This window comes from Passer domesticus, chromosome 5 (genome assembly GCF_036417665.1).
Source record: "Passer domesticus isolate bPasDom1 chromosome 5, bPasDom1.hap1, whole genome shotgun sequence".
Lineage (NCBI taxonomy): Eukaryota > Metazoa > Chordata > Aves > Passeriformes > Passeridae > Passer > Passer domesticus.
Genome location: NC_087478.1, coordinates 42,367,899 through 42,391,813, shown reverse-complemented (window position 1 = coordinate 42,391,813; position 23,915 = coordinate 42,367,899). Strand labels below are relative to the sequence as shown.

Here is a 23,915-nt window from a genome sequence, read left to right as displayed (position 1 = left end):
TGGTGCAGGATGCCATAGTTAAGACAGTCTATACCCTCTTAAATCAGTCTTTCCATGTTTGTATGTCTATTATATGAGTATAATATGGCTGCAGTCTATTATTACATCCAACTTATTTAATTGAACCAGTCACTTGTTCATTCCTCCACAAAAGCAATAGAAGCTATAGGGCCTCCATGGACAATGAGGAGGAGTAAGACATGTAGGGACATTTCTAGTAGTGAGTGATTGAAGCATGGTTGTTATCATTTTTTTTCTGTTATTTCTCCTAAATAACCTTTCTCATTCATTCTGAACAGAGAGCTTTCCCATGTGGCTCTCCAGGACACTACATGACATATTGCTGGACAGCAGGTCCTCTGCTCTCCCACCACAGCCTTCCTTGGCTTCTGGAAAATGGAACCAACCTCTGCTGTGAGCAGAGGCAGGGCTAAGAGGGGTAAAAAGGCACCCAACTAGTGATTGATTGTGTAATGATACTAAAACCCATGCATTACAAGACTTCATCATGACTGTAGCTGGGAGTAAAGGTGATGTAAAATAATGCAAGATAATAGTTTTCTTTCGGTGCCTTTGCCTAGCACCGGATAAGTAGCTTTTTGTTTCTTGGGCTGTCATTGTTGGAAAAAGTATTGCCATCAGCTGTAGGTCTTAAAAATAACCTTTGATATATGGAAAGGAAATGGGATTTATTTTGAGACAGAATCTTGCCCTCCTGGTGCACTGCTTGATGAATGCGGTCACTTGATGGAAGCATGCTGCCATGGGGGAACAGCCCTTGGGATCTGTCCCTGTGTCAGCTCAGCTCTCAGAGAATGACAGAAATCCTTGTGGAGGAAGCAGGTGTTCCCAGTGGTCTCACAAAGAAAGAACAGACAAAAAGACATTTGAGAAGAAGGGCATACTAAAGACCATAGCAAAACTTCATTTGGCATCTTCAAGGGAGGATTCAGTGAGACCAGAGATTTAGAGTAAGCCTTGCTGTGGGATAGCCCTGGAGAAAAGCTGAGAAGCTCCAGAGGCCTCCCCAGCCATCACAGGTTGTTGGTGGGGGTTCATGTTTTTGTGATGACCCTACAGATGCAGAGGAGTGTAACTTGTAGAGCTCAAATCCAAGCCATCCTCTGAATAGGATCTAAAAGATCCTAAAACTTCAGGGAGAAGCAAATAATAACTGTAGGAAATTCTAGCTTTTACATAATTTTGTCTTGGGAGGAAATAGTCTGGGCCTTGACAGCTGAAAGTGGATGGACCTGCTATAATCATCTGTAACAGTTTTTGCAATGGAAAGATAGTTATAGTAGTCAGCACTTGTTCTTTGTGAGTAGCAGACATCAGGAAACCAATATCTTTAATAAGAAACAGCAATTTGAACTTCTGACTGTGACTTCAGTTTGAAGTCTCTTTAATACTCTTATATTTCAGTTTAATAACCTCATTCAGCATCAATTTTTGCTTGGATCGGAGAGCACCTTTTATTATCTGCTATTTCTTACATTTATAAGAATAGTACTTAAACATCAAGGAACCTTTAAAAAAATAAGCTGTTTGGATCACTTCAGTAAATTGCTTATTGCTACGAATTGCCCACCACTTCATAAAATCCCTTTTTGTTTTATGGCTCTTCCTTGCAAAGCTCCAGTGAGACTGAGATAACTCCATATCTGGTATCCCAGTATTTAAAGTATAAGATTGTGACCCTCAGTTAATTTTCCCCCTTCCTTTTCATATGTATTTCTAAGTCTCTGGTCTCCTTGTGAAACTTCAGAGCCAGGCCATTGCATTGTACATTTGGAGGATTCCCACTGGTTCCCATACTTAACCAAGTCTATGGTTATGGTCTCATACACCTCTCTGACAGAAACGTCCACATGCTGTCCACCTTTCCATGTCAACAGAGCCTCAGGCTGTGTTCTCCCTAACAGGAGAGTGACACCAGTCCTTAATGGGAATCAAAAGTCAGGATGACCAAAAAGCCCTGCTCAGTCATGAACCATGTCTAGTGGGTTTTCTCTTCCCTTAGTGTAGACTGGAATATTGATTTCAAAACCATACTGGGGTGAGGTCCCACTGTGTGCAAGAGAGCCAAGCTGAGAATGAGCCAACATTCATGATTGGGAGATTTCTTTGAATGTCACACTGAAACTCCTCATTTCATTTTCTGCCTTGGGCCATGCAACAAAATGGATGTCCTGTACAAATTATTGTGATCATAATACTGCTGGGCAGCTGGGAAATCATGTAGATGATCCTCACCTTCTTCCTAAAGACAAAGGACACTTTTACTCTTATATTTTTGCAACTATACTGCCAGAATCTGGGAATACATTACACAAGCTGAAAAAATTTAAGATTTTCATACAAATCAGTATTGTCCAATTGCCTACAAAAAAAAGGCGTTATTATTACCTATGGGAAATCTCTGTATTTGATCAGAAATGTCTAATATGAATAAAATGCCCTAACTTCAAAGATTTTCCATTTCTTGATCGTTCAAATCACCTGGCAAACTCATCAAGATATTTTGGTGCGCTAAACACATATTCTAGCCTGGTAGTTAAATCATGACTGAGACATTTTTTAGGTTGAATGATTTTATTTTGTACTGTAATATTAAATCTTAAAAAAATCTTTATATGATGCTTTTCTTGCTTCTTTGGTTTTAAAACTTTTTGAGGCAGATGTGGTCCATGCTAAAACCTTCTACAATATAATATCCAGTTTTAGGTGACCATTTCAGTGCCAAGCTGGAAGCTAGGAGTGAGTATTTATTTTTGGAGCAGATACATCACTGACATTGCTCTTAACATTACAGCTAACACTCATTTAAGAAAAGAGAGGTATAGAGGCTAGGCTGGGGTTACATGGCTTGGCAAATAGGGCTTCAGAGTACTTAACTGTAGATCAGAAAAGCTACCAGCAAACAGCACAAATTCAGGTGTTTTGCAAATTTATTCTACCTAACAAAATGTATTAACATTGTTTTAAAGCAGTTAATGTCTTCTGGACAGCTTTATAATGAATATGATGTGGAAGATTTTTTTGCCTGCAATCAACTTGCAGTCAACAGAAAGTGTAAAACTGCTTTAATACTATAACCCACACTCTTCTTAGCTTAGAGGGTACAGAAATTCAGTGGTGCATGTGTATTTGTTCCAGATTAAATCTGTATTGTTAGTTGACCCAGTAATGCATCTAGCTGGCATTAATGGAAAGGAGCATCAGCTGTTGAATGGTTGATCCTTGATAACTGTGTAACCATGTGGCATTTCATCATGCCACAGGATGCATTTTTCTTTTTCCCTCACTGATACCCAGTCCTTCTTTGCCCTAGGCTTTTGTACATGCATTTTATTTTCCATTAATAAATTAGATGGTTTGGGGTTTTTTTTTCTTCAGTATTTTGTGAAATTGCAAATTGTACCTGCTCTATACCAGACTAACATGAGTGAAAGATCCTGTTCTTTACTTTTTTAGCACAAACATTTTAGCTCAAAAAAAAAAAAAAAGAAAAGAAAAAAAAAGAAAAGAAAAAAAGGAAAAAAAAGCTTAACTGAGAAAGATTTTTAATCCTCCTTTGTTTATAACCAAGATACTTCCTCGTGTCTAAGTCGTTACTACAATTGCTACATGGACAGGTTTGGCTAGTACTGCAAGAAAATCAAGGGCTGGCCAGACCTTGCAGTGTGCATTTAGTTGCTGCAGCATTTTGCAGTGTGCATTTAGTTTTACACCTTAAAAATAGCATTTTGGTTCCTAGATGCAGTACACTTTGAAATACAAATCTGGATGGCTTTGAGAGGTTAACTTTATAATAACAGATACCATTAAGCATTATGGATTAGTGGAATTCTATGGGTCTATTTGTTTACTGTTCTAAGAAAGCCTGTTAACATCCTTGTATAGGTAAAATTCAGCCTCTTTATTTAGCAGCCTGTATTCTGACAATTTAAAAATGTTTAACTGAATTGCTGATGCAACACATGTACACAGTGACTCTCAATAAAGCCAACATTTATTGCATTTACTTATATAGAAGGCCATGAACAAATAGTGCATTAATGTTCAGAGAGAGAGGACAGTGTTTGAAGCAGTGCTCTGTTGACCTTCCTATTTTTGAAAAAACCAACCAACCTAACAAAATAATCCGAGCAAAAGCTTGTTGTTGCACTTGGTTAGATTTGTGTTTGAAAAAAAAAAAAAAACAACCCATGTCAGACCTTCAGCATTTTTGGTAGTTAGGCAGAAGGGTGACCAAAATGATGCCCTTAACTATTATCACTAAATCTTCATACACTGAAAATTTATCTAATTTCTGCTTTCCTAGTTTCTACTGTAACTAAGAAATCACTACTAAATTTAATTTTAATAACCATTAATACTGACATGCAAATAATCTCTATTTCCCCTACTTCTTTCATTTGGCATTTAAACAATTTCGCTTAAAAATCTTTGGAATAGTCTCAAGTGTGCCTAGACTGATTGAGATGAATAAGTTTGTTTCTAAGAGGAGGGAAAGAGAAGCTTCATATGTATATTAGCACATGCCAAGGTGAACAGATAACCCCAAAGAATCTGTTATTCAAAATATTTTAATTTTACTCTGCAGTGAAATTCTACAAAGGCCCTTTCTTGTTCCTTTTGACCCATTTTCTGTGCCATTTACTGGAAAGTACCCAGGCAAATTGCCAACAATTCCTAATGTCTCTGGAGTAATGGGATCAGAATGGCCATGGTATCACCACAGCTTTTTATGGTGGAATTTGAAAATGTTTCTTTTGTGGCAGGCTTTCAACTTTAAGCAGAATAATTTCTTAGCTGAGGCATTTGGCAAAGAGTGCTCTGCATGACTCACCAGCAGATCTTCTCCATCTCAGATTTTGGTTATATTAATATGAGGTTTATTTTTTACATGAACTTATACATATTTATGACTTAAGTTCCCTTGCATGCTGCTGGGCTTTCTCCAGTTCCACTGCCTGCCTCTCTGGCTACTCCAGCAAAGCCACATGACATATGCTACACAGGGATTCAGTATTGAGGTGGATGGAAAAGGAATCAGTGACTGAAGCAATTTTTTCATTGATAAAAGAGATAATTCTATTATTCTATCCTTAATTAGGGTTTCTTAAGGGAGAGCTGTGCAAATTTTCCAATGTTCAGATTCTGTAATACTAGAATGAAGTCATGACTTGGAGCTCTTGGATTTGTTATTAATGCTAGCCATGCAACCTTTATTAGTACACACTCATTACTCATGCAAGCAATTTCACTGACTTGAAAGAGACTCTCTGTAGCACAGGAACCAGCCTCGAGTCATCAGCTCTTTGTTAGAGACATCACCACAGAGTCAGCCAGGACTACAGCAGCTGAGCAAACACTCTCTAATACATGCAGAGGGAAGTACAGGTGCTCTGGCCAACTTCCTCAGTACCATGAGTGAAGAATTGGAGAGGTGTTATTTTTCCCTGTAGTGAGAAGGGAATGGGTCAGGAACCATTGGTGATTAGTTCAAGCATAGACTGAAACTACTCTGTGTGCTACTAAATAGCCCTGCCTTCAGCTGAAAATACATTTTTGCCCAAATCTGCACTTCATAAATCTTCCAAATTTTGTCATACACCTTTCATAGAGTCATTGAGGTTTGTAAAGACCTGCAAGATCATTAAGTCCAACCTTTGACCAAATATCACCATGTAAACTAAACCATATCCTTTAAACAGTGTGTTCAACTTGAGAGAGCTTCAGAAAAAGATATTGGTAAATTTGAAAACTACTTACTGAAAGTATATGGAACAGCACAAAGTGACAGTCAAAAGTGTACAGATGAAGAGCTAGGAAAAAGAAAACAAACCAGAGGCTGATATCTTTTATAAATAGGATACTTAAAAACAACATCTTGAAAAAAATGGGATACTTTTTCAGTGCAGCAAAGGAGCTTGTGACCATGTGACTTTGAGGTCAGGAATTTTACATGACTGAAAATAGTCATCTGTATGAACACTGAAAACATGTTGGACAATAAATAGCCCAGAAGCTTGTAGGCTGTAAGTGTAAGCAAGCATATGTACTGTGCGTATACCACATGTGTTCCTTGCCATTTTCTACCAAATGGCAGTGGCTCCTTGTAGCCCACAGTTGGGGTGGAAGATTGTGTGAACACCAATTCTTGTGAGCCATGGTCCAGAAATAATTTATTTTTATTTGACTATATACATAGCCATTAAAAACAATCAACACCCTGAAGTTCCAACAAAACCCTGCAGTTATCTATTGGAAGATCTGAGAAGTGCTGGTGCACACTGGGCCACCCTGAAAACTGCTTGTACAGTCAAAAGATTGATTTCAGTTCTGTACTGAAATAAAAAAATGCTGGCTTTGACAGATAGGCAAAAGTTTATTGTAGTTCAGACTCAGTCTTCAGCTTGTGTTTAAAGGAAAAAGTACCTGTTTCCAGCTGGTTTTGGAAAAATCTTTGCTGTGGTTGTGTTCCGAAACTTTCTACCAACAACTGACTCTTTAGAAAGGCACCTTCTAACCTTCTTGTCACCAAAGAGCTTGGATGAAATGGAAGTTTACAGCTCCCATGCCTGAGGACACAGCCTATTTACCAACAGCCAAAAATTCTGTTGAATTTTAGGGGAGCACATCATATGAATTCATAGATATTACCATACACAGAATAATTAAAACCAAGGACTTCCTCTAGAAGTGGAGCAGATTTAATTTTTTCCCCTAGATCTCTGTCCCAAGGGTGAGTTTTTATGTGCATTCTCTGGTATGTAAAAGCAGCCACACTGCAGTCTTTTCTTAAGGCCAGGATTCAACAGGGTCTCTCTTCTCCCTGGCTAATTATTTCAATTTGTAGGAACTTAGTATCTTTGAGCCTTATCTGACTCTGTTGTATTTGAAATTGGCCCACAGATTAACAAGTTACTGAGGGAATGATATTTGAATAGGGAGACAGATGCATGTGTTCCAGCATCCACACAGGGAAAGGATCATGTATTTCCTTTCAAGTCTTGCTAAGAAAAGCCTCCTCTTATATAAGGCTGTTAACTAGTGTCCTCAAATCACTATCACCTTCCTCTGAGCACTCAGGAATTGCTAACGTAGGAGAATAAGAAACATTCTACAAAGATGGGTTGGTCAAGTTACTCAGGTCTGGCAAATCAAGCAGTCCAGCAGTTTGTTGTGTAGGCTGTTGCTCTTGTTGAAATATCTATAAAACTTGCAGTCATTTCTGGTTAGATTCAGAGTAAGTCTCTATGGTCTGCCTAAATAGTTAAAGAGCTGTACAGCTATACAAAACCAATCTTATTCCCATTATTAATTCCAAGTATAAAATTCCGAAAAACCCCACCTGCCAAATTTCAAAGCCATTTTGTACCATGGACACATGAAAACGATGTCATGGGTGTGACCAAAGTCACCACTCCTCAGCTGAAGCCATTACCAAGCGTGTGTGTGCTCTTAATGTGCCTCGGTTGTGGATCCAATGACATTAACATGAAACACACTGGAAAACACACTGGAACGTGTAGCTGGAGCAAACTGAGTCCAGTCACATAGCACTGCCATGCTTGAAGCCTTCAGCTGCAGCAGCCAAATTCTTCTGGTCATGTGCTCACAACTCACGCAATGTGTGAGGATTTTAGAGTACTTAGAAATGTCAGCTTCTGGGTGGAAAAATGTTTTTGATCTTTACAGCACAACTGGTGCTCTGCTCTGATATTTGTTCTAGTCGGCACAATTAGTCATTGACCAAGTTTATTATTTACTCATGACCCTTTCCTGGCATCCAAGATGTGAAAATTGCAGCTTTTGGACAGAACAGGGAATTATAACTTGTTCAATTACATATTCTAGAGGGTACAGGTATTCCAATCACTTTCTTGCCACGTCTGATGTGGGGTTTTGCCTCAGTACCTATGGATACTGATTCTTTCTCAGTTAAACTTGTCAGGAAAATTAATCCACAAACACTAGAGGTTTATGTCCAAAAAGGAGACAGAGGAGTCCTGTAACCTTATTCAAATAAAGGGAGAGGTCATGGGGCATTCCCCATGGGGTCTCTCAACATTTTTAGGGGACACAGCTCCTCCTTTTTATCCTAATTTCACAGCTGCAGTTTCCTTCTCTCTTTCCTCATTGCCTGAGGTACTCAGTACAGACTTCCTAACACCCCAAATACCTAAGACCCCCTTCTAATGTATATCCCCCCTCCCATTTTCCTTTTTCCTTGTTTCTCTCTTCTTTTTCTCTAAATCTGGAGATGTAGCAGTCTTGAGTGAGTAACAGTCTGTGTCAACTAGTGGAATTCCTACAGAATTTATGGTTCCCCCCACTGCGCCTTTAACATCTCCGCACCTGGCCTTGTCTACCATCAGGCCCACAGTTTGTTTGTAAAGATACTTTCTTCTCACTTCATTCATTCAAACTGATGCTTTTTGGGTTGTACCTTTTTTTTTTTTTTTTTTAAGGTAGGTATGTGTTTGTGTGTTTGTGTGAGTAAAATGTTCTTTTCTAATATTTAAAAAACACCTAATGGGTTATGCCATAAGGTCATCTTTTCAGCTGAGGGCTTGAAGCAAGGAGCTGCTTCATCAGAATTAAATTTGAGATTAATTATCCAAACAAGTTCACTGCAACAACCCTTCCTGAACGCGCGTTTGTCAGTACTTTCCATGCCGCAGAAGTAACAAAGTAACACGGCGCTGCATTTGCGCTTTGCCTCCTCCCGTGAGCCCTCAGCTACAAGCTCAAACTACAGCCCTTTCCTTCTCTCGGCCGATGCCACATTGGTGCCAGCAGCAAGGGGCCCGCAGCTGTCGGGAGCCTGGGGCAGCCCCCGAGAGGAGAACGGCCGGGGGCCGGGGGCAGAGACCCCGCCGCCCTCCGTTTACCCCGCCCTGCCCTCAGCAGCCAGGACGCCTCTCGGGCGGCGACCCGGCCACAGCGCAGGGACGGAGCGAGAGCTGCGGCGCTGGGCCCGGTGCGGCGAGAAGGAGCCGGGTCCCATCCCGTCCCGGGAGCAGCCCCCGGCACCCTCTGGACCTCGACCCCGTCTGCCTCCTGTACTCCCCGCAGCCGGGCGGTGTCCGCAGCCCCTTCCCCGCGGGACCCGCCCCTCCCCGGGGCGGAGCGCGGCGGCTGCCCCGCCTCCCCGGCCGCGGCGGCTGTCACGGGGCGAGCGGGCCGCACCGGGCTCCTGCGGGGCCCCGCGGTTTCCCTTCGGCCTGGCCGCGGCAGTCCGGCGGCATCCGCGCTCTACCACCATGCTCAGGCGGATTCTGCAGCGGGTAAGGCAGCGAGGCCGCCCCAGCGGCGAGGGCGGCGTGCCGTGCCGGTGCCGCGCTTGTGTCGCTTCCTGGTGCCGGCCGGGCTCGGAGCTGCGCTCCCCGCGGCAGAGCCGAAGCCGCCGGCCCTGTCCGGTCCGTCCTGCGGCACAGGGTTCGGGTTGGGGCCGTCGCGGCTCCGGAGGCCGTGAGTTTGTCCGCCCCCGCCCTCTCGCTGCGGGACGGCCCGAGCCCCGACGGGACAGGACGGGACGGGCCGGGCCCGCCGTCCCGGCTGGGGGCGGTGTCGTCCCCCGGGCTGGGCGGAGGTGCTGGCGGCGGGCGGTTCCCGCGGCCGGGCCTGTCGGAGGGGCGAGGGCCGGCCCTGGCCGGCGTGGCTCCTTTTCGTAGCGCGGCGGCGTCTCCGCCCGCCGCCTGCGCTCGTCGCCGCGGCTGCGGCCGCCCGCTCATGGGGCAGGATAAAGGGAAGCCCGGCCTGGGGAGAGCCGCCGCCGGGACCTGCGGTGATTTCCTCCGGGGCTGGCAGGCAGCAGGCTCTTGACGCCGGGAGCCAGCCCGGCCGCCGCCGTCCGGCCGCCTCCCATGGTTTAAGAACCGGCTTTTCCGGCAGCTCTGCCGGGCTTGGAAAGCCAAGTTGTGACACTGGTTTATGAAACCTTTCTCGCTTGCCCAGACCCCGCGCCGGTGCCGGTCGCCTTGCAGCCGGCCTGCGGCTCGGCGGGGAGCTGCGGGAGGCGCTGGCCCGGGCAGGTGCCGGCGCGGTCCCGGGGATGCGCCCAGCAGGCTTGAGTCACGGCGGCGGGGGGCAGGCAGCGCTCCAGAGCCCGCACCGCCCCAGAGCGGTGGCGCAGGAGGCGCACGCGGGTAGAGGGAAAACCAGCTGCTCTCCCCGTTTTATCCGCTGTTCCCTCCAAAGCGTGCTGCCTGTGTAACACCTCTGCGAAAGAGTGTTTTTAATTGGAAACGCTGGCTTTCTCTTCTTGTCTGCCATGCAAAGAAGCGTTGCCATAAGAATGAGAGTTAGGGGAAATAAAGTAAGCATACGACCAACTTTTTCAGTGTAAAACGTACCTCAGATTATTTTTCGGTCATAGACCCTGAGCAGGTGAAGATCTTGGTCTATTTGGAGCTTCGTGTTTACACAGAAGAACTTCCTTCCTGAGGCTTAATGGGAAGCCCTGCTAACAAGCGGGGAGACTTAGTACGGACCTAATTAAATATTGGCAGCAGTTAACTGGGTGTTTATTGATTCTGAGTAACACCAGGCCATCAAGGAAGGCTTCTGTAAAAGAGGAAGAGCTTCATACAGTGCCAAAGGATATTTGCCCCTAAGTATGAATTCTGCTAAACACATCTTATAAACATCTAAAGTCAGTGCAAAAGTGTCTGTGTGAGAAACAGACATTTTTTCCTACAAGACTGAACAAATAGTTCTCCAGTGGCTCCTGAAAGTTACAGGATTACAGGAGAGCTTATTGTCAAGAAAGGCGAAACAGACTTCTTCCTGCCTAAAAATGAGAGAAATGCCAAGATTTTTGAAGGTGTTAACCTTTAATTGCTGAAAATAACTAGGCTTTTAAAAATTTGCCTCATACTAAAAGGGACTTTAGGCATTTTGTAAAAATAGTGATTGCATGCACAACCTTGTACATATGTACCATTTTAACTTGCGCTCTGGTTGGCCAACTGTGAAAAATACTTCTGCTGTACTTTGGTATTAAAAATGAACCTTAGGTTTATGTCAGATATTTTAATAAAGAACATCATTCTTAATGTCTTTCATGTGTCTTGTGCAGTAATTTGAGGGATAAGGAACCTCCTCTTGATCATTTTATTGTCCATCATTTTATAGCTGGCAAACAAGCCCTGCCTTTCTGTCACTGAAACATAGCTTCTTGCATATCTGTTTGGTTTGTTGCATGGTTATAGGTGATGCCACCCTTTCTAGCCAGAGAGCTAGTCATTAATGGTAATATAACTTGAGTTAAAAAAGTATGTTTTTTGAAAAAGGAATTCTTTATTACATTCATTTTTGTTGTAACTAGGCTGGCTGACAAGCTGCAAAGGAGGAAGACAACCGCTACAAAGATATGGTTTATAGTTTCTGATTCCTGAAGTTTCAAAGCATCAAATGTTTATTTTTTGTACTACTTTTCTACCTTGATCATCTTTCTATTTCATCCACAGTTATAATTTTTGCTTTTAAAAGCAGCCTCACTGTGAGTTTGAATGACATATTTTCAAAGTAGAAAGTATGATATAGTAAACATTACTTATTTAATTTTTGAGGTTAGTATCTCCATGCTGTCTTCAACTAGCTTCTCATTTTACATCCTTTCCCTACAAGCCTGTAATTTTTTTCACAAGCTTCTAAATTTTATGTATGTTTTCAACACAATATGTCAGGGATCCACCTGTTTTGTATGTTTGCACCATAACACCCCGTTTTTGTATGTTGTTGCCACTTCCTGGTTTCAAGCATTGTTCATCATGCTGATCTAGAAAAAGGTAGTTTTTCCCAAAAGGAATCTCCATGGAATGTCTGAGATGCACCTTTCTTGCTCTGATAGCTTGATTTTTGCTGTTGGATTCATTGGAGAGCAGTCTTTTCTTTATTGTGTTCAACTTTGATGCCCTGTGTGGGCATTGTGTCATCTCTCAGTTGTTAATTCACTGTGGGACAGTGGCAGTTGCCTCTGGCCTGTTAAAGCAGAGCTCATTTCTTGTATTTGCAAGGAGGAGGCATTTATTTTCAGCTGGTAGAAAACCGATTACTTTGACCTCCTTCTGAGCCTTCTTCCCATTGCTTAAGATTTTTGAGTGGGTGACTCATCTATTGGGCCAATGTGACTACTTTTACATTAGTTTTTGTCTCCATTATTTGTCTTTAGCAGTCTACAACTGTTGGCTGCTGTGCTGTGTTTGGGTGCTCTCTGTGCTCTTCTGTGCTTTCTGTTTCTGATGCTTGAGTTTTTGGTCTGGAGATCTTGGTGTCTGGGGGAGAACAGGGCTTTGCAGGCATTTCTGTAGCTCAGGTAGTACAGTTACCTTTTCTCTTACTCCAAGCTCAGGCACAGAGATGTTTACTTGTCTGAAATCATTGCATCTGACTTACAGTTTTCTTTTCACATGTGTAAGTACAGGGCTCACTAGGTAGCATATTTGCTTGGATAGATGCTGAACTGCAGCTGTGCCTCTGCCCTCTCCTCAGAGCCAAAGGGAGCATGTGTGTCTGTTCCTGGGCACAAAGTGTGCTTGTGTGAAACTGATGGCACGATGAAAAAGAAAAGTTTTATGCCCTCTGAAGTCAGGAGTCATTTCATTTTACAGAGTTATAAAGTAGCATCGCACTGCTTTAGAAGTAAATGGCATTACTGTTCTGTATGACAAAATACCCTGTTCCTAGCACCGAGAGTTCTTTGGCAACAAGGCTTTGGCCCTCTTACCTTCTCATTTTTGTGTCTTGTTTGTTGCTTCAGGATGTTTTTTTGGTTGTAGTAGTACTCTTAGTAGTCGTATTAAAATCTGTGCTGGAAAAATCGTTAAATCTGTATATTTTCACATTTTCTCAAGGCTTTACATAATTTTTCAGAGGTTTTAATCTATTCTGAATTTTAAATTGCTGAAAAGAGTCTTCTGACTGAAAGGAATGTAGCTATAGACAGATAAAAGACTATGCAAAAATGACACAGTAGTGGTCCATATTTATACTCCCTCATCTTAAAGCATTAACTCAACTCACTCATTATATAATTTTCTATTCCTTTTCAGAAGACAAGCTGCAATCATTGTCAGAATTTTTGTTGATTAATGATGTTTCTTTATATTAACTTGCAGTTTTGAGAAAACATAGAGTATGGCATTATGAAGTTCAGTGTATTCTAGAACTCTAGGGCGAGCAGTAGAAATATAGGCTTCTCTGCAAAGAAAACAAATGTAATTGACAGCTAGGAGAGAAGTATGCTGGATCAAAAACTAACTTGGCATTAGTCTTTCAACTCCGGGTATGCCTTCAGATGTCAAATGTTACTTTTGTAATTGTACATACACAGAAGCCTGTGTGGAAATTTTCTTTTTCTCTGGGATTAGTAAGTCATTTATTTGCTCCCCTCTGTAGGCCATCTGAAAACAAAGAACATCATTCTGAGTCCTTTCGTAGATCACAAAGTCCAAATTGTTCAATGTGTTGTGATTCTTTTTTGCTTAATGGAATGTGATACCACAGGGGTATGTGAGCATAGCATGACTGTGTGTGTGAAGCGATTTGATGATGCAATGATCAAATATCTTAAAAAAGATATTTGCAATGTCCCATTCTTTACTGGTAGGTGAAGGGTATTTAAATTACATTATGACCTTGAAAGATGAATTAATTTTGTTTTTGATCTTGACTTCCTGAACATTCTTCCAATTTTTTATTTTAAGTTTCTTACCTGTTTTGCAAATGGATACTATGAACTATAACTTGAAAGTTACTTAGTGACCTCTTTCCTTCTCAGTCTTCTTTCCCATGCATTGCACTCACCAGTAAATGTCACAATTTGTACTAAGCTTTCTAAATCTAGCTTGGAATTATGCTTTCTCTTTTCAAGAGCACACATTGATTTTTGAAAGGTTAAAAAGATTTTACCAGGTGCTGCGTAATAATCCCTGTCATACAATGCATGCAATAAGACATGCCATCCAGTGCTTATTAGTGTGATTATGGCATGTCTGAAGTGTTTCATAAAGCAAGTACTTTAAGGAACCATGGAGTAATAACAGAAGAGCTTGCATCCTGGAGGTGGTAATAATCTCAAATTTGTAGTGCTAGAACTAGCAAAACTTAATATGCAAATCTCATTGCAAAATGGAGTCAACTCTGGGGTGAAATGGGATGGGCAATTAAAAATGTACAGTAGTGTTGTATAAGGAGTTACGATATGAGGTGAAGAAAATTTTATGTTAATTGTTGCAGAAGATTCTTGGTTTTGGGACAAAATGATTCATTAGGTGAATCTGAAAGTGTATATTCAAATATTGCAAAAGTGGAGGTAGATGCTGCCTGTCTAAAGATGCAGTTGGACCATCTCTTAGTGCCACTGACACATTAGATGCAGTATTCTAACTTACCTGTCTTCCTGGGAGACCTAGCTTCAACTTGGCATTTGTTTTAGATATTCTTCTTCTGGCTGTCATTGGAACACAGTCCACATGTTCATCCATGGAGTTACCTAACTTGTATTTCAAAGCTTTCCTGCGGGATGTGTGGTTCCGTGGGCAGCACTTAATGCTACTGAACAACTGGGGCAGGAAGGGAGCTCAGGAGCTTCCCAGTCTGAGCAGTGAACAGGATCAGTGTGGAGGTCAAGAGCAAGTTGCTCAGGCCTATCTCATACTGGAAAAGCTATTCTTTATATCCAGTAAGAATCTCTCATTTCAGTTTTTGTGTCTGTTCTTCCCACTGTGTGCTGCTTAGACCAGCTTGGCTTCCTCTGTTTAGTGGCCTCTTCATGAGTGATGATGTGGCTGCTGTTTGGTGCTTCCAGACTGAGCCAGCCCTGTTTCCTCAGCTTCTCACACGGGTCAGATGCTTCATCCCCAGATGTATTGGTGGCCTTTTGCTAAACTTGTGCTGGTTTATCAGTGTTCTCCCTGGACTGGAAGAGCAGTAGCTTGACGTGGTGCACTGGCTGCTGGCCAGTGGGGAATGATCACTTCCTTTGATTAGTTGGCTGGGCTCCTTGTTAACACAGTCCAGGCTTCTGGCAGCCATCTCTGCAGACAGGGCACTCTGCAGGCTCTTGTTCCATGTGCTGTCTGACACAAGGCCTTATTCCTTTTCAGCAAAGAGACCTCTCTTACTGCCAGTTTTCCTTCCCTGTCACTGGACTCTGCATTGGTCCCTGTTGAATTGCATAGGGTTCCCCTTGGCCTGTTTCTTCTGGCATTTCTAGGTCCCTCTGAGTGGCAGCCCAGCCCTTGAATGTATCAGCTGGTCCTCCCAGTTTGATGTCATGTGCAAACCTGAAGAGTGTGTGCCTGTGGTCCATGCTGGGATGTACCTTGTTTAGTGTCTGTGTCAGTGACCCTGGGGAGAAGTACCAATGCCTTCACTTTGACATATTTCACATGTGTATAGTATCTCTGCTTAGCCCCTTTTTTGCCTCTCCTATTATTAACTTGCAGAGCTTGCATTGCCTTGCCTATTCCTTTTGTATGCTGTGCTAGAAGGAAATGGTGTTCATATTTTCTTTAAATACAACACAGTGAGAGTGAAAAAGACATGGAGTATGGAAACCAGACTGTGTTGATCACATAACTGATGACTTCAGAGAGGGCTGGGATAAGAAGAGATGATTGTCTTCTCTTACTGTCACCAGCCCCCATAGCTTAGTGCTTCACTTCTCACTTCCCTTTGGCCAGTGTTCAGAGCCTTTCCAAAACTGAAATGTATTTCACTGAGAATTAAGTCCTTAATCAGTAAATTTGACCTGTTAATGGCATATTTTTTAGACTTGATAAATAGTAAAAGGCTGTTATCTTCGTTATCTTTGTTATCTTTACCTTTGTTGTCTTAGTTATCTTTGTTGTCTATGAAAGTTGAAAATAGAACATTCTTTTTAAAACAAAGCAGGAAAATATACTTAATATTCAAAGAATGGGAATCATGTGTGCTGCAGATATCTTATAAGAAGTTACATAACTGATTTGTCTTCAAGAAAAGGATCTATTTGAGCAAGAAAATTATTTTCTGGGTAAGATTTTGGAGGCACCAAGATCAAGAAACTAAAATTCTGTCCCTCTTTCTGTAGATTTCAATCTATATATTTAAATTCTTTATCCTCTTATATTAAAATATAAAATCCTTCATAGCATTACAAGTATTTCCAGATGGGCCAAAACACAGCAGTAGCATTGCTTTATCCCATTTAAGATTATCATACTGGAGCTAGGTAATGAACTTTTTGTTCTTTGTTGAAACTAGGATTGCATATACATATTGGGATTTTTTTAATGATGTTTCCTTTGAGAATGCTTACTCTTCTGCCATTAGTTAAGCAGTGACATTCTGGAGATGAGTAAGAAAAGTTAAATCAACTTTAAATCAAGGTTTTAGTTAAATAAGGATTATAAGATACAATCCATCTACTCAGATTTTGAATAATGCAGTATTTAAAGTTTATTTGCTTGTTTTATCTAAGTCTGTAATTTCAAATCAATACTGTTTTGTTTTTCAGCATAATCAGAGAAGTATATCTTTACAGGTTGTTTTACTGATTAGCGTGTTTTAACTTTACCCCAGCCTTGATTATTATTTTTAATTTTTTCCAATCAAGACAGCGTACTGCTTGTGTGCTTATTAGATCAGCAAGGTTCTCAAACTTCAGTTTTCTGTCTTTCATATATTTTAGGACTTGTCCAGAATGTAGAAAAGTTATTAAGAAAGTAGGATGATACTAGTTTACTACTAATGAGACTTTTTAGATTGTTATTTGTACTGTTTTCCTATAGGATAGAGCAACCTAATTTAACATCACCAAGAGCGATACAAGAGCAGAGTTTAGCCAGAGTGTTTGTTTTGTGGTGAGCATTCATGAGAGGAAGTGGTTTAAAATCCTGGCCTTTGCTTCTGGTATCTGCTTGGTTTTTTGTGGATGGAGAGTGTTGGATAGAAACTTTTGTTGAAGTGTTGTGCTGAAATTTATGTAATTGCTTGTCAACCTGTTCACTTCTTGTGGAGGGAAAATACCTCTGTATTCCAACAAGTGGAAGAGAGGCCTTGCATAGGATATGTAGTGTGCTTTATTAAATATTGATTCAGTATTAAAATGTAGAGTCTCACTTTTGTCTTCCCCATCTATTTCAGACTCCAGGTAGAGGTGGGTCTCAGAGCTCGGATTCGGATTCGTCTGCCGCGCCTGGCAATGCCGTGGACGTGAACAACGAAGGCTCCTCCGAGGTACTGTGCACCATTCACAGGACTGGTGTCTCAAATCTTGGATGCTGGTTCTCTGATCCCTGGAGCTGTTGCCCTTCTTAAATATCAGCTGTACTAAACAAATACTTGCAAATGTCATATTCTAAAAATTGTTTGTTATTTAAATAAGAAAAGAAGACTAGGCCATGTTTATATGTAACTATTAATTAGGCTTATCTATCCAAGTAGTCACAAGCAATTCTTCCTGTAGTTCAAGAGATGAATTATTAAAATTAAAAGCAATGAGATGCAAGCTTAAAACTCCTTGTTAATAAATCTTTCATGAGAGCTGCAAAAAACAAGGATTGACACTTTATCAAGCTTGTACTTCAGTTTCACCTTGCTTCTGCTAAGCTGTAATGTATACTGGAAACCTCTCCCTTCATGTGAAGTGTCAGATATATTGGGTTTTATTTGGTAGATAAATATATTTGGAGTATAAATCCTATCAGTGTTTCATGGGCTGCATGCCGTACTTAATCAGTAGAATAAGTTGTTATTGTTGCTGCAATCCTATATTTTAATGTCTTTGTATTTACAGTGTTGTCTGACATTAACTCTGAAAAATGCAAACTGACTTCACTGGCTGTTGAAGCTCATTTGTGCTAATGTAGCCTGATTATCTATCTTGAAAATGTTTTGAGATTAACATACATACACAGTGCAGGGTTAATTACCCCTATTGCAACATTAAATGGAGCAAAGTGCCCTTTCTTACACTGAATAAAGTGTGTGATGATTCAAATAGTCCAGTGTGTGATACAAGATAAGAGAAACTTTCACAGTGCTGTTTAAAATCCTGTCTGTTTATTTCTACTGCTTATTTCTACTTTCTTAATGCCTTATTGCAGTCAGTGTAATCAGACATTCCATAATATTTTGCTGCATGTTCTACATGTCACACATTTTTGAGTCCTAATCGGTTTTGTGTGCATATTTAACAATCCCTGAAGCAAATAAATATTCTTAAATTGCAGACGAAAATTTTATTACTTTTGTAGTTGATTAAGGCATAAAAACATGCAATGAGATGTTTCTAAATTTTGGTTAAAATGATCCAGTTCTGTTTACATGAGTGCAGTATTGCTGACTGTACAGCTTGTGGGTGCCATAAGGTACCTCAGTACTAATGGAGGGGAATTTTCTTGACGTGGGATGAGCTTTCAGTGTGGTGGTGTGCCTGCACTATTGTCCCATTGGCTGTTCTTTCAACGGAGTTGAAACTGGGTCAGACCAAAGGCTGACTTGTCACTCTTGACATGCATGTGTTGCATAAAAAAAGTATCTTTTGGTTCTCCATAATTCCATCATTTCTTGCATTGGGTATTATCCTTAGCGTAGAATTTCAAAGTCTGTTTGAAACTGAGTGCTGAACCTGGTGATGGGTTTTTAGATTCACATGTAACGCTACGCAAATCTCTTAGCCTTCCTTTTTCCTCACAGCTTCCCTGAGGTCTTGTTTCTCCTGGAGCTTCTCTTCAGGAGCACCAGAGTTGGTCTCTGCAGAATATTTGCTGTTTGTTTCATGATATTCCTATCTGGTTCCCCATTATTGTGCAGTCAGAAGTCCATTAACTTCTTTTCACTCTAGTTTCTTGGCTAGATTTTCTAATTTATATTGTTGCAATATTCAAATGGAGATTAATTATGAAATCTGTGCAGATTTTTATGTTTCCTTTCTCCTCAAGCCTGGTTGAAATAAATCCTGATTTTTGAGAATTGTAGTATGAAGCAGAAGGAGTAGGAAAGTCTGAATTCAGGCTGCTCAAACTGCTCAAGAAGAGGTAAAAATTTGCTCATATCCTGTCTGTGACCATATCAGCACTTCAGGTCACAGGTAGCCCTGTAATGAAGTCTTTTATTCATTGTGCAATCTGCCCAAGGAGGAAATATTTGAGTCTGTCTTTCTTACCATTGCAGGTTAGGTCCCAGTGTAACTGTTAACAGTACAGGGTTGCTAAATATTCCATGCTTGCAGTGAGTCTACCAGTGAGATGGTGCTTTCCTTAGTATAATGTAACTGTGTCAGCTAGACAGGTTTGCCTCAGCCTCTCCTGCTGCTGTTGCAGACTTGCTTATTAATTTATAGAGGCATTTCTGCAATCTCACTGCACCACTCCTCCCTCTTGGTCTGAAACATCTGAGCACCCTTATGAGAGACCTTGCGGTGGATGTGACATAATGCCTTGTAAAGCTCCATTCATGATTTTTTTATGGAGCTTGTTCCTCTGTCACATGAAAGGGGCACCAAGAGTGTAAGGAAAACATAGCAGTATGCAGCATGGTCCTAGTTTTTAAGGCGTGTTTTAGATTTATTTATTTTCATGTCCTTAATAACTCTTCCTTCTTGCTTTCTTTCTGGTATTGCTATGGTTTGTAAAAGTTCTCTCCAAAAGGAAAATAGACTTTGCTTTTGGTGATTGTAGAGAGCTTTCTGTATAAGAATTCAAACTTTTGATTCCAGATCTGCATTTTTTTGTCTTTATTAGTATCTTAAATATGCATTTCACAGGGCTTCATCTGTCCATTGTGTATGAAAGTGTGTGTAAGTCCCAGTGATCTGTCTGAACATTACCAGAGTGAGCACACTGGGACAGAAGGAAGACAGGAGCTTCGTGACCTCCCAGCTGTTAATGTGGGTCTTGTTTATTTTGTTTGAATAGCTTTGGTGATGGGCTGCTTTAAATTAATGACATATTTTCCTGGTGTCAGCCTTTTAAATTGTTTCTTTTGATTCCTTGCTTAAATCCAATTTTATCTCATATGCGTGATTCCAAAGTATACAGTCAGCAGAAGAATTACTTCATGTCTAGTTTGCAGTTGTCTGTCATATGAAACATTTGCAGTATTGGAAGACTTGCAGTCACTGATGCATACACTTCTCCTTTTAAATTGCTTTTGCTTGATTTTTTATAAACAAGACTTTCCTTATTTGATTGTCTTCACATCAGACTCAGTATCATGATAAACATAGTGCTGAATCAGGCACATCCTTTGTGAAAAGAAGTGTTTTGAGCTTTTATTAGCTAACTTTTTTAAGAGTGGATTCTAGTGCAAGATAAGTACATTGGGTAAAGGGAACAGAGGGTGGTAATATAAAAAACTCAGAAACTTCTCTTTTTGAACACGTTAATAAGAGCTTATGTATTGCAACAACATTATAAAAATAATTAGAAAAAAAATTAATAGTCTTACGGATTTTTTAATGCCCCCAAGAAAATGCAAAGGCTGTTTTAGTTAATAGATGTAAATTGTAGTGCATTTCTAAATTCTTCCAGTTTTGCAGTGTAAAACTACACACTAAAACAAAATACATGGTTTTATGCTCCAGAACTAGAAGAATTTAGATTCTGGAAGTTAACAGCTTCCAGCTGCACAAAGCTGTCTGATTATTTTTGCTGCAAACCTTGAGAGAGTAGATTGACTTCTGGAGGTAGGCAGCTTGCTGTGCACTGAATGGGTTTGTACAGAGGTGAAGTTTTACATTGTTTCTGCCAATGTTACTTTTGCTGAGTTTTGAAATCTAAGCGTTTGTTCTAGGATGTGTGTGTGTGATGTGATTTTATTGCATTTGTTGTTATATTTGCTAGGTAGTGCCTTTTATCTTCCTTATACTTGATGTGTATTTATGCTGTTATTTTGAAGGGAAAACTTCAAATTGTTGGATGTTATTCCCAAAAATGATGGAAAGACTCAATGCATTGATTATTCTAGAGATAACTTGAGATGTCATTTTGAGTGTGAAGTGTCACCTGATAAAGTGAGGAAGATCTGTGGTAAGACTGACCTGTGCTGCTCTCTTGGAGTGGCGTGGGACCTCTCAGAGCCAGAGTAACTTGAGATGGCTCATAACTTTTGATGAACTCCTCACTGCCTCTTGTTGAAGCAGAGGCTGTCAGTAGTGCTCTGTTGTGGTCAAGTCAACTTCTTATTTTCTTTATTATCTGGTCACGATGCAAGTGCTGTGCTTGAATAAGCTGTGGCATTCCTATGCAATGGTGCCAGTAGGTTGTGGCACGTGAGCCATCAGAGGTGGTTTGATTACCTGAAGAAGTTACTGTTTTATTTAAGCTGGTTGTGCTTAGCATATTTTATGGAGTTGACTGCAGGGTTTTCACCCTCTTTGACTTTTTTTTTTCCACTGACTTTTTGTCAGTTCCTTGGTCAGTAGTTTTCCCTTGTCAAGAGCTGATTACAGCTTTTAACTTGATAAATCTATGTATTGAGTGTAGCACTTGAAATACAATTTCACTTGTTTCTAGCTGTTGCTGGTTCCTGTTGCTAAAGCTGTGTTTTTTTGTATTGTGGTTCAGTAAATATCTGTAAGAGATGAGAAACAAAGAAAGTAAATATATGTGTGGGCTTTTTTTCAGTTTGGTATTTTATTATGTGAGAATGCCTAGAAGCATTGAAAAAGTGGGGAATTCTGTTAATAACTATAGTCAATACTAGTATGAAAAGTTTAACATGTTTGACAACTGAGAAATCAACAAGCAGGCTGATTATTTGCTGATGAAAAGAATAGTTTGCATTTGTAGCAAACACATTGAGACAGCGACACAGCCTGAATGAGGCTGTCACACCTCATTCAATCTGCCATTTCTGGGACAACATTATAACAATGATAAAATGTTGTCAGTGTCATCTTATGTAGCACGCATATGAAATATTGCTCAGTTTGCCTTATTTAAACTGTTAATGTTTAGTGGTATTGCTTGTGATTAGTACTGTGGATAGTACATAGTACTGGGAAGAGTTCAAATACCTTTTGTTGGAAAGAGTGCTGAAGAAGTTTGTAAGTTCAGGATTTTTGCTAGTGAATTCTCCTTAAACAAGGAGATAGGGTGTGTTGCAACGCCAGAGTTTAGTTACACTTTGTGAGACCTGAAAAATTGTTACTTGGTTAGCAAAAGCCTTGGTACCTTGCTTTAGATTTGACATGTTTCTTTGCTAGTCCTCCTTCCACTGATACACCTATCAGCTGATGAAAACTTCAGCAAGTGCCCCTCTGTTCTCCTTGCTTTTCCTCCCTCTCTGTCCTCCATGCAGTGAGAGTTGGTCTTTGTTTTCAGTAACAAGCATTCTCACCTGCAGTGTCCTGTTGTGGAAAAGGTTTCTTGCCACTCGCCTATAGCCTGATGGCCATCTCCTTGAGCAGCTCTCTGCAGCCCTCTTTTTCAAACTGGGGGTTGCATCCTATGATAACTGGTGAAAATGCCAGTGTAATACTTCCCCTGCCCCTCAAGGTGTGATGAAGCCTTGCTTTAAAATACATTGGCCTATTCAGCTGCAGGAATAACCACCAAAATGTTGGCAAATATCTGTCCATGTATAGCCACCTTAACCAAACAAATGCTGTATGAAAGTCACACACATTGCCAAATTCCCAAACATTGTTTCCCAACTTCCATCTATACAGTGGTGTTACTAACAAAAGCTGTGTGGTGGCTTCGGTTTTGTTTTCTTTTCTTTTAAAGGAATGATACATTTCTAAGCTGTGTCCTGCATTTCCTGACAGTCTCTGTTGGACGTTCAGAACATCTAAACAGTGAGTCAGTACAGAGGCATAGTTTGAGAACTCCTGTGCTGTTTTTATGAGGCATCCAAAGCAACCACTGAATGATATCCCTGCAGCATTTAGAATATAGCAGCTGTTAATATCTGTTGTCTTACCCACCACTGGGCTAAATCTAAGGCAATTTTCAGACAGTTCTTTTGAGTAGTCTTCATAAATTTCCAGACTTTTGGTAGGAATGTGCTTCTTGGCTAATACAAGCAAGATATGACCTTGATGTTTTCTGAATAGGCTTTTCATAACAGAATTACAGAGAATGTAAATTGGAGTAGTAATTGTGCAAATATGTGTGGTTTTTAAGTCAGTCTTTTAAAAGACCATGTTCTTTATATTTTCCCCCCCAATTGTAAATGCAATCGATTGAATTTTCTGTTTCTATGCATGCCCTTGGAATGTTGCAGACTGTTATTGCACAGAACATCATGTCAATGCTTTAAAGCTGATATTTTATTCTCTTTCAGTTGCTTCTCAAATTAGCTTGTAGTGCCTGTTTTCACCTCAACAGTACTCACCTGCTTTGCATGCAAACAAAAATTATTGATTGAGTTACATTAGTATTATTAACTTCCTTCAATATCTGAACAGTATTAAGATAATGATGAGTTAGAGATACTGATTTGATTTGACATGGCCATGGAATATGACTTTTCTTTAAGAAATAGAAATCCCACCAGATTAGAATTTCTAACTGATGGCAGAGTTGTAGTCTTGTAGGTTGTGACACACTTCTAGTCTTACTCATCAATAGCAGCAAAAACATAAGACAACTGAACTAGAAATTATATTGGTTCTATTCTTCTCAGGAAGAATCCAGCGTCTTTTCTAGGAAGAAATCAATTCTACATTCTGGTATAAAATACTTTATAAATACATCTTTGCTCTCTTTGTCCAGAAATTTAAATACTTGTAAAATTGAAGTGGACTGCAGGTCTTAATTATACTGAACATGACCTTTTTTACCTACTTGGCTAATGATTAAATAGAGACGTTATCTGAGAAAGGCACTGTCATCTTCCTGTTTACATAAACACAGAGGAAAGGGTTTTATTTGGTGAAAGACATGAAAAATGTCAACTGTATT

The 23,915-nt window shown here is 40.5% G+C and overlaps 1 protein-coding gene across 3 annotated transcripts in view; it reads left to right on the top strand.

Annotated features, from left to right (window-relative positions):
• Positions 1-9,146: 9,146 nt before the first annotated feature.
• Positions 9,147-23,915, top strand: part of EEA1 (early endosome antigen 1) — a 62,730-nt gene continuing 47,961 nt past the window's right edge. For 2 of the 3 annotated variants that reach the window (XM_064419703.1, XM_064419702.1), the window contains exons 1-3: positions 9,147-9,302; positions 17,149-17,241; positions 19,772-19,894. In XM_064419703.1, coding sequence (XP_064275773.1) covers positions 9,279-9,302; positions 17,149-17,241; positions 19,772-19,894 — 240 coding nt within the window. In that variant the 5' untranslated portion in view covers positions 9,147-9,278. The remainder of the gene's footprint in view (positions 9,303-17,148; positions 17,242-19,771; positions 19,895-23,915) is intronic. The other variant, XM_064419704.1, reaches the window with a different exon arrangement.